Raw genomic sequence first — 13,111 nt, forward strand, 5'->3', positions numbered from 1 at the left:
AGATCACTTTGTGTAGAGTCTCATAAATATTGCTGCCAAATAAAACATCTTGGTGAGAATTGGTCCATATTGCAAGTACTTTTGGACCACTTTGAATGCATTGTGTATCTATAAATCTTTTAGTAAACTTCTCTTGCAGGCTCTTTGTTTATTACTTATGAGTGTCAGTTATTGATATGATACTTAGTGTTTTCTTGGGAACACCAAGGCCATACAACTAAAGTTCATTCATTTAAACTTTTTAAAAAATATATATTTTTATTGATTTCAGAGAGAAAGGGAGAGGGACAGAGAGATAGAAACATCAATGATGAGGGAAAATCATTGATCGGCTGCCTTCTGCAGGCCCCACACTGGGGAATCAATCACGCAACCTGGGCATGTGCCCTTGACTGGAATCGAACCGGGCACCCTTTAGTCTGCAGGCTGACGCTCTATCCACTGAGCCAAACCAGCTAGGGCCATTAATTTATAAAATATATTTTGGCGATATTTACATTTGAAATTGTCCAGTTTCCATAGGCATGTGATTTTCCTTAGTAAATTTGTCTTCTACATTTTATAGGTGTTTTTACTCCCTCTTTTCATATCTTTATCATTTTTGCTTTAGCTTTGACTACATTTTGGGCTAAAAGCATTTTTTGTTTGTTTTAAAAATATGCTTTTATTGATTTTAGAGAGGAAGGGAGAGGGATAGAGAAATAGAAACATTGATGAGAGAGAAACACATCGATCGGCTGCCTTCTGCATGCCCTCTACTGGGGATCGAGCCCGCAACCCTGGCATGTGCCTTGACCATAATAGAACCAGTAACCTCTTGGTTCATGGCTCATTGCTCAACTGCTGAGCCAAACTGGCTGGACCAGAAGGAAAGGTTTTTTTAAACCCTGCTCATTTTACTTAGTTGTTTATATTCTAACAAAAGAATAGAAACATTCTTCCTTCTCATTTTCTGTCCACCCCAACCTCTGAGTGTTTTTGCTTTGACTTCCTGCTGTTTGTTCTCTTGTTTTAGGGGTAAGGTGGGAGATGGTGTTGGTTGCTAGTTTCTCTACCTTTATTTTCATCCTCGGCCTTCTTTCCTGCTTTTCCACCTAATTAAAAAATTTAATTCACTTGGATGCATCTTTAATCTCTTTTTTCTTTGAAATATGTTGCCTCACCCCATTCCTTCCATAAAAAAGTCTCTCTCTCAATACTCTCTTTCCCTTATCATACAGTTCTTGACTCTGTATACTTGTCTATTCATTTGCTTCTTCAGCGAGTAAGCATTTGTTAAGTACTCACATTGTGCCAACCATTATCTTTTAGGGACTAGCTCTTATCTTCCTTTAGCAGTTGAATTCCTTAAGCAAGGTCTTTACCTGAATTTTCATTTCTTCACTTTACTTTTCCCTCTACTAACTCATTTTTATTCCCATCATTCTGCTAAATTTGCACTCACTGAGAACACTAGTTATCCCTAATGGCCAAATGCAACTCTCCATCTTCCTCCTGCTTTATTTGAACTGCTGTCTTGAGCTTTCTCTTATAAAAGATGCTAAAGTTATTATCCTGCATCTTTTATTTTGTTTATTTAGTTTCTGGGTTTTTGTTGTTTTTATTATGTTTCTACTTTTCCCTCCTACTGGAGATTTTCTACAGTTTTATCTTTATCTCTCTTGCTCTTTTGTCTTTCTCCATAGGAAAACTCATTTACTGTCACACATTCAGTTATGTTTTTGTGGACATGGGTTTTCCCTCTCTTTCCAGTAGTGAATTCTGCCATGAGTTTCAGATCTTTTTTTAAGGTTGCCTCTTGGAGACCTTTGTTCATGGATTTACCATTATTAAGAAACCTTGGATATCCTTGGTATGAAGTAATTTTTTCAGGCATCTATTTTATGTGCATGTTCTATGAGGCTGAAGTTAGCCGGTTAGGTTCATTCTATGGCACTGAAATTTGAATATGACTTTACATTTTTTACTTACTTTTGTATATTCAGTAACTCTTGTGAAGTAATTTTAAATCTTGTTGCTTTATGAAAAATGCTTGGCAATTAAGCAAAGACAGCTAGATGTTAATGCAATGATAGAAGTTAAGAGAAAGGAATAAATATGACCACACGTGGGTTGTGTGTATGTGTGTGATAACATTATGCATTTGAGTAGAATAAGGAATAGAATATCAGAATTAACTGTTGCTTTATGGAAGTATCAACAAAACCTCTGTATGTTCCATATGGAAACAGGAAAAAGAATTTATGAAATTGTTTCATTGTGAGAAATTCTGGCTCCAGTCATAGTCATTAATGGTAGATGTTGGTTTACTTGCAACTTGACAAATCTAGGATGTAGATAATTATCTGGTTGTCCAGACTTTCTTATTTTTAATGTCATTGTTCCAGTTAATATTAAAAGCTTGTAGTGTTCTGTGGTTCTTTCTTTCTTATGCTTCTATTCCATTAGTTCTTTTTTTTTTCCAATTTTTTTTATTAAGGTATTATATGTGTACATATCTTACCATTGCCACCCCCCACCCCACTCCCATATATGCCCTCACCCCCCAGAGTTTTGCATCCGTTGGTTATGCTTATATGCATGCATACAAGTCCTTTGATTGATCTCTTATCTCCCCCACCTCTCCCTAATTTTCCCCCTGTAATTTGAAAGTCTGTTGATGCTTTACTGTCTCTGTATCTGTCTTTTTGTTCAAGTTTATAATGTTCTTTATTATCCATAAATGAGTGAGATCATGTGGTATTTTTCTTTCATTGACTGGCTTATTTCACTTAACATAATGTTCTCCAATTCCATCCAGGTTGCTGCAAATGATGAGAATTCCTTCTTTTTTATGGCAGCATAGTATTCCATTGTGTAGATGTACCACAGTTTTCTGATCCAGTCATCTGCTGACGGGCACCTAGGCTGTTTCCAAATCTTAGCTATGGTGAATTGTGCTGCTATGAACATAGGGGTGCATATATCCTTTCTGATTGGTGTTTCTAGTTTCTTCGGATATATTCCCAGGAGTGGGATTACTGGGTCAAATGGGAGTTCCATTTTCAGTTTTTTGAGGAAACTCCATCTGTTCTCCACAGTGGCTGCACCAGTCTGCATTCCCACCAGCAGTGCACGAGGGTTCCTTTTTCTCCGCATCCTCGCCAACACTTGTCGTTTGTTGAATTGTTGATGATAGCCATTCTGACAGGTGTGAGATGGTACCGCATTGTTGTTTTGATTTGCATCTCTCGGATAATTACTGACGTTGAGCATGTTTTCATGTGTCTCTTGGCCTTCCTTCTGTCTTCTTTTGAAAAGATTCTAGTTAGGTCTGTTGCCCATTTTTTTATTGGATCATTTATCTTCCTTTTATTAAGTTGTATAAGCTGCCTGTAGATGTTGGAGATTAAACCTTTATCAGTGATGCCATTTGCAAATATGTTCTCCCATGCAGTAGGCCTTCTTGTTGTTTTGTTGATGGTTTCTTTTGCTGTGAAAAAGCTTTTTATTTTGATGTAGTCCCATTTGTTAATTTTCTCTTTAGCTTCCATTGCCCTAGGGGCAGTGTCAGTGAAGAATTTCTTTTGGCATATGTCTGAGATTTTGCTGCCTGTGGATTGCTCTAGTATTTTTAAGGTTTCCTGTCTTATGTTTAAGTCCTGTATCCATTGTTCTCAAAACAGCCTGGTACTGGCACAAGAACAGACATAGTAATCAATGGAACAGAATAGAGAATCCAGATATTGACCCAAACCACTATGCTCAATTAATATTTGACAAAGGAGGCATGAACATACAATGGAGTCAAGACAGTCTCTTCAATAAATGGTGTTGGGAAAATTGGACAGATACATGCAAAAAAATGAAGCTTGATCACCAACTTACGCCATACACAAAAATAAACTCAAAATGGATATTCCATTAGTTCTTAATTTGTTCATTCCTTGTGTTGCTTTCCATTCTCATTTTCCCTACTGTATGTTAGGTTTTAGCTTATTTCTGATGTTCCTATCACTGTCATTATTCATGTATTTTACACACCACATCCAGAATAATCTTCCTAGAACACTGCTCTGATAATTGTAAGAGATTTACATTGATTCTCCTCTGAGAATCATAAACTTTTTATTGTCCTTCAATTGGTAGTCAAATACCTCTGCCATCTGGTTTCATCCTGTGTCTTTGACCTTACTCCAGATGCTTTACAACATAGAGTTTTGTCTGTATAGAGACAGCTCTTCCTGTTGAAGAAGTCTGATGGCATGTTCTTGTGTTTTTGTTGTTGTTGTTCTGCTGTTGTCCTTGTTGGAAATGTCTTTTTGCATGCAGTTCCTTCTATAAAACTAAATTCTTCCCATTCTTTAAAATCCAGCTTAAATTCCTACTCTAATAAAATCATCTTCTGAATATAGTTTGTGCTTGATTATATAATATATTTTATTTACCCTTGTGCATGTTTGTTGAGTTAATTGTATGCTTCTGGTAGCTAGAAACTTCATCATATGTGTAATTTTTAGTCCTTGTGATGACTACCACAGTACTGGCAACACAGTATGTGCTTAATTTTTTTAATGACAAGCTAATAACAATCTTTGATTTCCTGTAATTCTGTGAGATAATGCTTGCTCTCGATGAATGGAGAGAATGGAAAAAACAAACAATACACACAAAAAAACAAGCATTTCCCTCTACTTTATTATCTATTTTATGTATATAGTGTTTTGTTTTTTTTTATTTTTTGATCTCTGTCCTTTTATCCCCATGTTTCTACATTTTTTCGTTAAAAATATTTTTTTTATTGATTCAGAGAGGAAGGGAGTGATAGAAACATCAATAATGAGAGAGATTCAATGATTGTCTGCCATCTGCATGCCCCCTTCTGGGAATTGAGCCCGCAACCTGTGCATGTGCCCTGACTAGGAATTGAATCATGACCTCCTGGTTCATAGATAGGAACTCAACCACTGAGCGATACCAGCCAGGCTCTATATACTTTTTAAAAATTCCAAAAATACTGCAATTAAAGGGAGTATGACTTAAGTTAGTATGTGTGAGTTCCAAGATAATATACGTAAATACTAGAAGGGTCGTACTTTCCAGAATTTCAAACCATCCAAACTGAAATTGATTGCCTTCGAAAGTAGTAGTGAGTTTAACATTATTAGAGGCTGGACAGTCACTTGGAAATGTGTAACTGGTATTCAAGCATTGAATGGGCTGATGGGGAGTAATGTAGATGACTCTGAAGTCTCCTCCATTATTGAGATTCTTTGATTGTATGCCCTTTGGTTACCATAGCAGTTCAAAATCATTTTTATTATTTGCATTTGAGTAAAAATAATGTTACAGTTAGAGATGTGACTCAATTTTTTCCAAAAGTCAAATTCCACTTCAAAGGATAAAAGTTTCCCACACTCTTGGATAAGTCAAAAGAATGTGACAAGATTTTCAGGTTAAGTTCGAAAGACAGGTTCTAAAGTGTTTTGAACAAACATATTGATTCTTTTTATTTCAGAAGGAAAAAAGTCATTATCTAAATGGGTTAGATTTGTTATAACCTTGTTTTCCTAGAAAAACTTTCTATAAGGTAAATTTGTAGCCTTTAGTTTAATTTAACAATAGATGTGTCATAGTATTGACCAGCTTGTTTTAATTAAATGTTTGATCTTTCTTAGAAACAAGTTTTTTCCCAGGAAAACTAAAATCACAGGTTTTCACTCATCTTCATCAATAAGCTTTGCTGTATTCTGTGGCCTTAGGTTGAATTCCCAATAGGCCAAATACAAGGAGAATAGGCAAAATAAAATTGATAGATACTTTAAATACTTCTCTTTACAAAAAACCCCCACAAAACTAAAATTAGAGGTACTTATATTGATGGTCATGTTGTGCCCATCTTGGGATATAAAGTTTTGTAAGAGATGGAGGATGAAAGTGGCTGAACTACACTAAAGAAGTTTTCTTCTCTTTGACATAGTATATTTTAGATGAAGTTATGATAAATTTTATTCTTTAATTTCATCTAAATTCCTTTCAATGTTAAATTTGTGAAATAAAATGGCTTGCAATTGATAGAAGTACAGCATTCCTGTGAGGTACCTCTGCCACCTTTAATAAAAGAGAAACCTGGAACTAGAATTATTGTTAGGTAGTTGAAACTTAAAAATTTACATGAATCTTGCAGTTGTGCAGGTTTGTTTTGCTTGGAACAGGATCCAGTAATGCAGTGCATTGATGAAGGTGAGATAAGTTATTCTGTTTTCCATGGGGGTTCTGCATATAAATTATATTATAAAATTAATTTTACCTGTTTTTAGTTTTATTTTACTTATTTGTTTTTTCAATATATTTTTATTAATTTCAGGCAAGAAGGGTGAGGGAGAGAGAGAGAGGGAAACATCAATGATGAGAGAATCATTGATCAGCTGCCTCTTCATGCCTCTGTTATTAGGGATTGAGCCTGCAACCTTGGCATGTGCCCTGACTGGGAATCGAACCGTGACCTCCTGGTTCATAGGTTGGCACTCAACCACTGAGCTGTGTCGGTTGGGTTATTTTATTTTTCAAAAATTTATTGATTTTTAGAGAGAGGAAAGGAGAGAAAGAGAAACATTGATGGGCTGCCTCCCACAAAGCCCTGACGGGATCGAACCTACACCTTTTGGTGTATGGGATGACACTTCAACTACCCTAGCCATGCCAGCAAAGGCTATTTTTATTTTTTTTAATGAGGTTACCAGAAAATTTAAACCGATGTAACTGGCTCAGATTACCTTTTTGTTGCACAGCAGTAGTATAGATATATCATAGTTATGCTTTTAGCTGTAGCCACTGCAGCCTTTTTTTGCTTAATGTTTGCATGATACATCTTTCATGCTTTTGTGTTTGACCTATCTATATCTTTAAAAGTAAAGAGACTCCTTTTAGACAAGACATGCCGGCATGTGGTATGGTCTTTTAATATGTAGTTTCAAATTTTTTTATTTCGGTAACTTAAAAAAATCGTTTTTTAGTATTCTGTTTCCTGGTTTGACTTTTCTTCTTCTGTGACTTCCTTACCTGTATGTTGGATCTTCATTGCTTAACTCCTATATTTGTCACTTCCTCTTGGATCCCTTTCATTACTTCTTTTTAAAATTTATATTTAAGTACTTTTTTTTTTTGCCTCTAATTTTCTTATGTTTACTAGTATTTGTTCTCATGTTCCATTTTATTTCATATTCATTTCAGAAATATTTTTCTTTTATTTCTAATTCTTTCCTGTGTTTTTATTTTAATCTTCAATGTTTCTAATTTCAGATTTAGTGTTCTTTTATAACTGGACATCTTTTAACTCATTTTACATGTTCTTTCATTTCTTGTATGTCTTTTTATTTTTTAATTCTTTATTATTGAAAGTATTACATATGTCCCCTTCCCCCCCATTGTCCTTTTATGTCTTTTAGCTTGTTCTGAAGTAGGTTACAATTTTGATCTGTTTTCTAGACCTATTCCAGTGTTTCATTATAAAGATGTTATTCTGCTTCTTAGTCTCTTGTAATAACTTTGTATGAGATTTGACCTTGATTCTTCTCTGTTGATTATTACTAATATTTTTTTTCAAGAGAGAGAGGTAGAGTGGGGTGGGGGAGAGAAACATCGATTTGTTGTTCTACTTATTTATGCATTCATTGATTACTTCTTGTATGTGTCCTGACCTGGGATAGGACCTGCAACCTTGGTTTAGCGCAAGCATGTCAAATTCAAAGGCTAACATGGGCCACAAAACAAGATTTAAGTTTATGTGGGCCGCAAAAAAAACAAAAGCTTCAATTTTCATAGAACCGAGGTTTATTTCGATAGAGTCATGCTGAATACAAAGGGCTGAAATAAAATGAGTAATTGTTAGTATAAAATAATAGAACATTTTAATAAAATTAATATTTTTTCTTGAACATTAACTTACCAGACACTGAATAACTGCACAAATTAATAAGCGTAATGCAAATAAACCTATTTTTTTTGTTCTCCGAAAGCGAAATATTTCCTGTTGCGCACACCAAACAAGTCAGTCCAAGACTAATGACGTGGCAATTGGCTGCTAAAAGATTCGCTGCTAATAGTGGAGAGAAATGGTGCACCTGCGCGTAAGGTGCGTAAGGGAAATGAATGTAACACGATTATAGTAATCAGTCATTAGCAAACATTATAGTTCGTTATTAATAATTATATATAACACTAGAAGAGATTCGTGCAATAGGCCTCCCTTCCCTTGGCTTCCAGCACCAGTTTTCCTCCGGCACCCGGGACCCAGGCCTTCACTCCGGCCGGAGTCTGCTGTCTTTGTCTTTGTTGCAGACTCCGGAGTCTGCAGTCTTGTCTTCGCTGTGGCACTCCACTCCTGTAGATCCATTTGCCCCCCGACCCCCTCTCATAGCAGGCGTCCTGCCCCACCTGGCCACTCTGCGCCTGGAGCAGCTGGGTGACAGCCATCTTTGGCCTTCCAATTTGCATACTCACTCTGATTGGCTGTGGGCGTAGTGGAGGTACGGTCAATTTACATGTTTGTCTATTATTAGGTAAGATGATATTGTAAAAATTAAGTTAAGAAATTTTACATACCATTATATTAGCTGGGCTGCAAAAATATTCGTTGTAGGCTGCATGCGTCCTGTGGGCTACGAATTTGACATTCTTGTTTGTAACGGGCCAGCACTATAACCACTGAGAAATACCGGCCAGGTCCCTATCACTAAGTTTTGTTATAAATATTGTCCATGGGTTTTGGTTTTTCTATCTAGCTACTCTTTTTATGAGGAGCTTCTGAGAGTTTAAAAAAAAAAAAATGTTACCACTGTTACAGAATACCTAAGATAAATAATATTTAATAGAATGAAGTTTAAAAAGCTAATTTGGAGAGTTCCATCATTTAACCACATTAGTATGTGTTGGAATGTTGTTTAATCTCTCAAGGTTTTGATCCTTAGATAAATGTTCATAGTGCCTTATAGCACAAGGCACATAATAAGCTTTCAGTACACACTTCTTAGTACACATTTATTCAAGAAAACCAAGGTCAAGCACCTTTTTTTCTTATTTTGTGGGAAGAGTGCTCATTATAATTCCATCAAGTTGATTAACTTTCAATTGTGGCCTCATGTACATACTTAACTTTTTAAAAGTTGATTGATCTTCAATTTATGCCAACTCTTTGCCAGGATCATTGTGTCCTCAAAGAAGAGCAGAGCAAATGGGCAGCCTAGTGTTGGGTTTATGTATTGTCTACATGTGCAGAGTAAGGTGAAGAAAGAAAGAAAAGTGATGCTGTCTGTAACAAAATTTAATCTGTGAAGTTTAAAAAGAAGTTTGCATTTTTAAACAATCCTTTTTGGGAAAAATCACTTTAATTTGAATTTTAATGTGCAAGATTGTGCCCTATATTTTCTGCTTTCTCTTGGATTGTTAACTAGTTGTTTTTAAGGTTGAACTTTTAAAAAGGTCAGTAGTAAAATTTAGAATTCTCTTTTCCTAGTAATTGGTTATAGTTCTTAGGTCATAGCAGTGGAAAGAATGGTAAGATGTTAGTGGAAGTCTTTCATTAATTTAACTCTGTCAATTATATATTGCCTAACTAAGTAGATCTAAGGGAGTATAACTAAAGGAATAATAAATTATTTGAAGAGTTAGAATCACTAAGACTGACAGAAAGAAGAATCCAGGATGATTTTTGAGCTGAAGCTTAAGCAGCTAGTAGGAAAGAAGTGGCTTGTTCCTAGAATTCTAGTGTTATGAATTTCATTGCAAGTATAGATGACAAAAGACTGATGTGAAACTTTATCAACTTTGTCATAATAATGCTTAATTTTATTGCTTAAAAAGAAAGAATGCATTCTCTGAATTTATAGCAACTAGCAAATGCTGCAGAAGATAATCAAGATCTGAGAATTTTTAGATACCATGAAAAATATGAAAACTGGTAGCTTTAATTCCACATTATTAAAATTTAAAATTTTTAAATGTGTGGTTTACTTTTGTTCTTAAAAAGAACTTTTAAAACAGAAAGAGAACAACTCCCCTAAAGCACAATTTTTATGAAAACTGACAAAATGGACTCTGTATTAAATATTTCCAAAGAGTTCCTGAGACCAAAAATGGTGGCCCTTCTTTTCCAGCAGCTGGAATCCAAAAGATCTTGAAACCAGTCCTGAAAAGCTTGCTCCTATGCAAGAAATCCTGGTGGCTTTTGAAAGGAAGATAGAGAACTATTCTGCAAAATTTCAAGTGGTAGTAGAGGTGAGTCACTGACATGAAGAATTTATTCAGGGACTACAAATATTCATTTTCTCATTTTAATTGAGTTTTTCTTTTCTAAATATATATTCAGCTAAGGCAGTTTGAAAATCTTAGTCTTTGTGTTCTAAAAATTTTAATGAATAGAAAGTAGTAGAGCAAGCAGTATCTCCTCTCCTACACAAAAACAAATAGATTGAAATTTTAAGAAGCAAAAACAAATACATTGAATTTTCAGTGATGCAATCTTCAGCAATAATACCATTTCCTTAAGATGATGATGCTGGGAAAAGACACGGTAAATAAATACTGTATTTATACTTTAAGTGTATTTCTACTGTAAGGTATACTTGGGTGAGATTTATAAAAAATGTACTAATTTGATTTGATTTATAACCTTTTTGATCACCAGAAGACTTTGTTCTTCTAGTAGGAATGGAGGATACCAGTGAGGAGGGTCTCCTTGCTCTGGATAGCCTGGCTAAGTTCCCTTTGGGTAAAAACAATGCACTCTTAATATAGCTTTTCTCTGATTATTGCTTTGGGAAATGGGAAATACATGGGCATGGTACAAATTTCCAAGGGCACAAAAGTTATAAAGTGAAGTCTCCCATTTCTGTCCCACAGTTGTCCAGTATCCCTCAGTAAGAACAGCTGTATTGATCAGTTTCTTGTATATTCTTACTAAAATATTTTATGCATATATACAAACATACAAGTGATACACACTTTTAGTTGTTTCACATCCTTACACACTAATCTGGAGGTAAGATTCTTTCCCCCCATCCATTCCTCGGAAAATTGGGTAGAAGAGTACTAATTTACGTGGTTTTATCTTTCTTCCAGATTTAACATAGGCATGTAGCATCCTTCCTTTATACACTAACTAGAGGCCCGGTGCATGAAATTCATGCATGGGGGGTGGTGTTCCTGAGCCCAGCCTGCACCCTCTCTAATCTGGGACTCCTCAAGGGATGTCCCAACTGCCCGTTTAGGCTGGATTGGGCCTAAATGGGCAGTCGGACATCCCTCTCACAATCCCTTGCAGGCCTGATCCCTCCCAACTGCCTCCCCTGCTGGCCTGATTGCCCACAACTGCCCTCCCTTGCAGGCCTGGTCCCTCCCCTGCTGGCCATCTTGCAGTGGCCATCTTGTGTCCACATGGGGGCAGTCATCTTGTGTGTTGGAGTGATGGTCAATTTGCATATTACTCTTTTATTAGATAGGATAGAGGCCTGGTGCACGAGTGGGGGCCAGCTGGTTTGCCCTGAAGGATGTCCCGGATTAGGGTGGGGGTTCCCTTGGGGTGTGGGGTGGCCTGGGCGAGGGGCCTGTGGTGGTTTGCAGGCCGGCCATGCCCCCCGGCGACCCAAGTGGAGGCCTGGTATCTGGGATTTATTTATCTTCTGTAATTAAAACTTTGTAGCCTTGAGCGGAGGCCAGGGCCGGCCAGGAAGCTTGGCTTCCTCCATCGCAGGGGGCAACCCAAGCCTCCTGCTCTCTCCAGCTCTGTGGCTGCCGCCATTTTTGTTTGGATTTATTTATCTTCTATAATTAAAACTTTGTAGCCTTTAGAGGAGGCCAGGGCTGGCAGGAAGCTTGGCTTCCTCCATTGCCAGGGAAACCCAAGCCTCCTGCTTGCTCTGTGGCCGCAGCTATCTTGGTTGGGTTAATTTGCATACTCACTCCTGATTGGCTGGTGGGTGTGGCTTGTGGGCATAGTGGAGGTATGGTCAATTTGCATATTACTCTTTTATTAGATAGGATATGTAAGATTCTATTGATTATTTTAATGTTTTGTAATTTTGCCTTTGGGACTTTAAAAGATCTTTCTAATTGCTATATTGTAATCTAATTATTTGCAACAATGCAATTGATAATCTCAGTTCTTTATTTTGTAGCTGCTCCTCTCTTACCCACTTATTTCATTTTTTAAGAACAGAAGTAAACCTGGAAAGGCAAATCAATACATACTTTTTATGAAAACTATACATACAATTTATGAAAACTATGCAGATAGCTTCCTAAGTAATACATTAGTATGAATTTCAGTTTAACAATGAATGGTTATTAACCAGGTACCTGCTAGTGTCTGAAGGAGAAAGTGCAGGAAACATTTGCAGGGACAGATAGGAAGTAGGTACAGAGACAAAGGGGAAGATGCACAACATGAAGGACAAGGGAGGTAGGTCCAAGCAGCCATAGTTTTTAAATTTAGCCAGTGGATGGACTGAACTGTATTTGGCTTTTGTTGGGCTAGTAGGACAAAAGAAGTCATAACCTGGAGATACAATTAGTTGTATCTATCACTTAATTGGATTTCACAAAGAGCTCTACTTTCCAATATTTTGGAAGATTCAAGAAAAAAAAAGATGTTTTATTCTCAGGAGAATGAATCATTAACTTGGAATATTAAGTGGCTTCTCATTTATTGTTATTTCTGATATTGACAATGATTTAAACTAGAGCACATTTTATTTCTGTTTCTGTTATCTTTTATCTTCACATTCATTTGAAAGCTCTTTTTTTTAAGTTAAAACCATTTATGTGTGCTGCTTATTTACCATCCCCCCCAAAAGCAACTAAGAACACTTTTAGAATATAGATTTTGTTTTTAAAACAAAACTAGAATAGAATGTGAAATGTTTTCTACTTAGAAAGTTTCAGAAATAGAAATGCTTCATCCACATTAGATTGTGATGATAACATGTCAGCGCACATATGCTTTTCAGCATTTCATTTTAAAATAGTATTTTTGAAATTGAATCACAAATGATGTGTGCGGCTTTGGGAAAGTGTTAGTCTTTGTACTGGGTTAAGTGGAGAAACAACAGATAGATTATGGATTGACAAGGACAAA

At 36.2% G+C, this 13,111-nt stretch overlaps 1 protein-coding gene across 5 annotated transcripts in view; it reads left to right on the forward strand.

Moving 5' to 3' along the window:
- Positions 1-13,111, forward strand: part of SMAP1 (small ArfGAP 1) — a 142,547-nt gene that overhangs the window by 55,965 nt on the left and 73,471 nt on the right. The window contains exons 1-2 of one of the 5 annotated variants that reach the window (XM_054721689.1): positions 8,073-8,113; positions 10,134-10,254. The exons of the other annotated variants lie outside the window; for them this stretch is intronic. Coding sequence (XP_054577664.1) covers positions 8,094-8,113; positions 10,134-10,254 — 141 coding nt within the window. The 5' untranslated portion in view covers positions 8,073-8,093. Of the gene's footprint in view, positions 1-8,072; positions 8,114-10,133; positions 10,255-13,111 lie in introns of those variants that run through there. 5 annotated transcript variants of the gene reach the window in all.

Source organism: Eptesicus fuscus, chromosome 10 (genome assembly GCF_027574615.1).
Source record: "Eptesicus fuscus isolate TK198812 chromosome 10, DD_ASM_mEF_20220401, whole genome shotgun sequence".
Taxonomy (NCBI): Eukaryota; Metazoa; Chordata; class Mammalia; order Chiroptera; family Vespertilionidae; genus Eptesicus; species Eptesicus fuscus.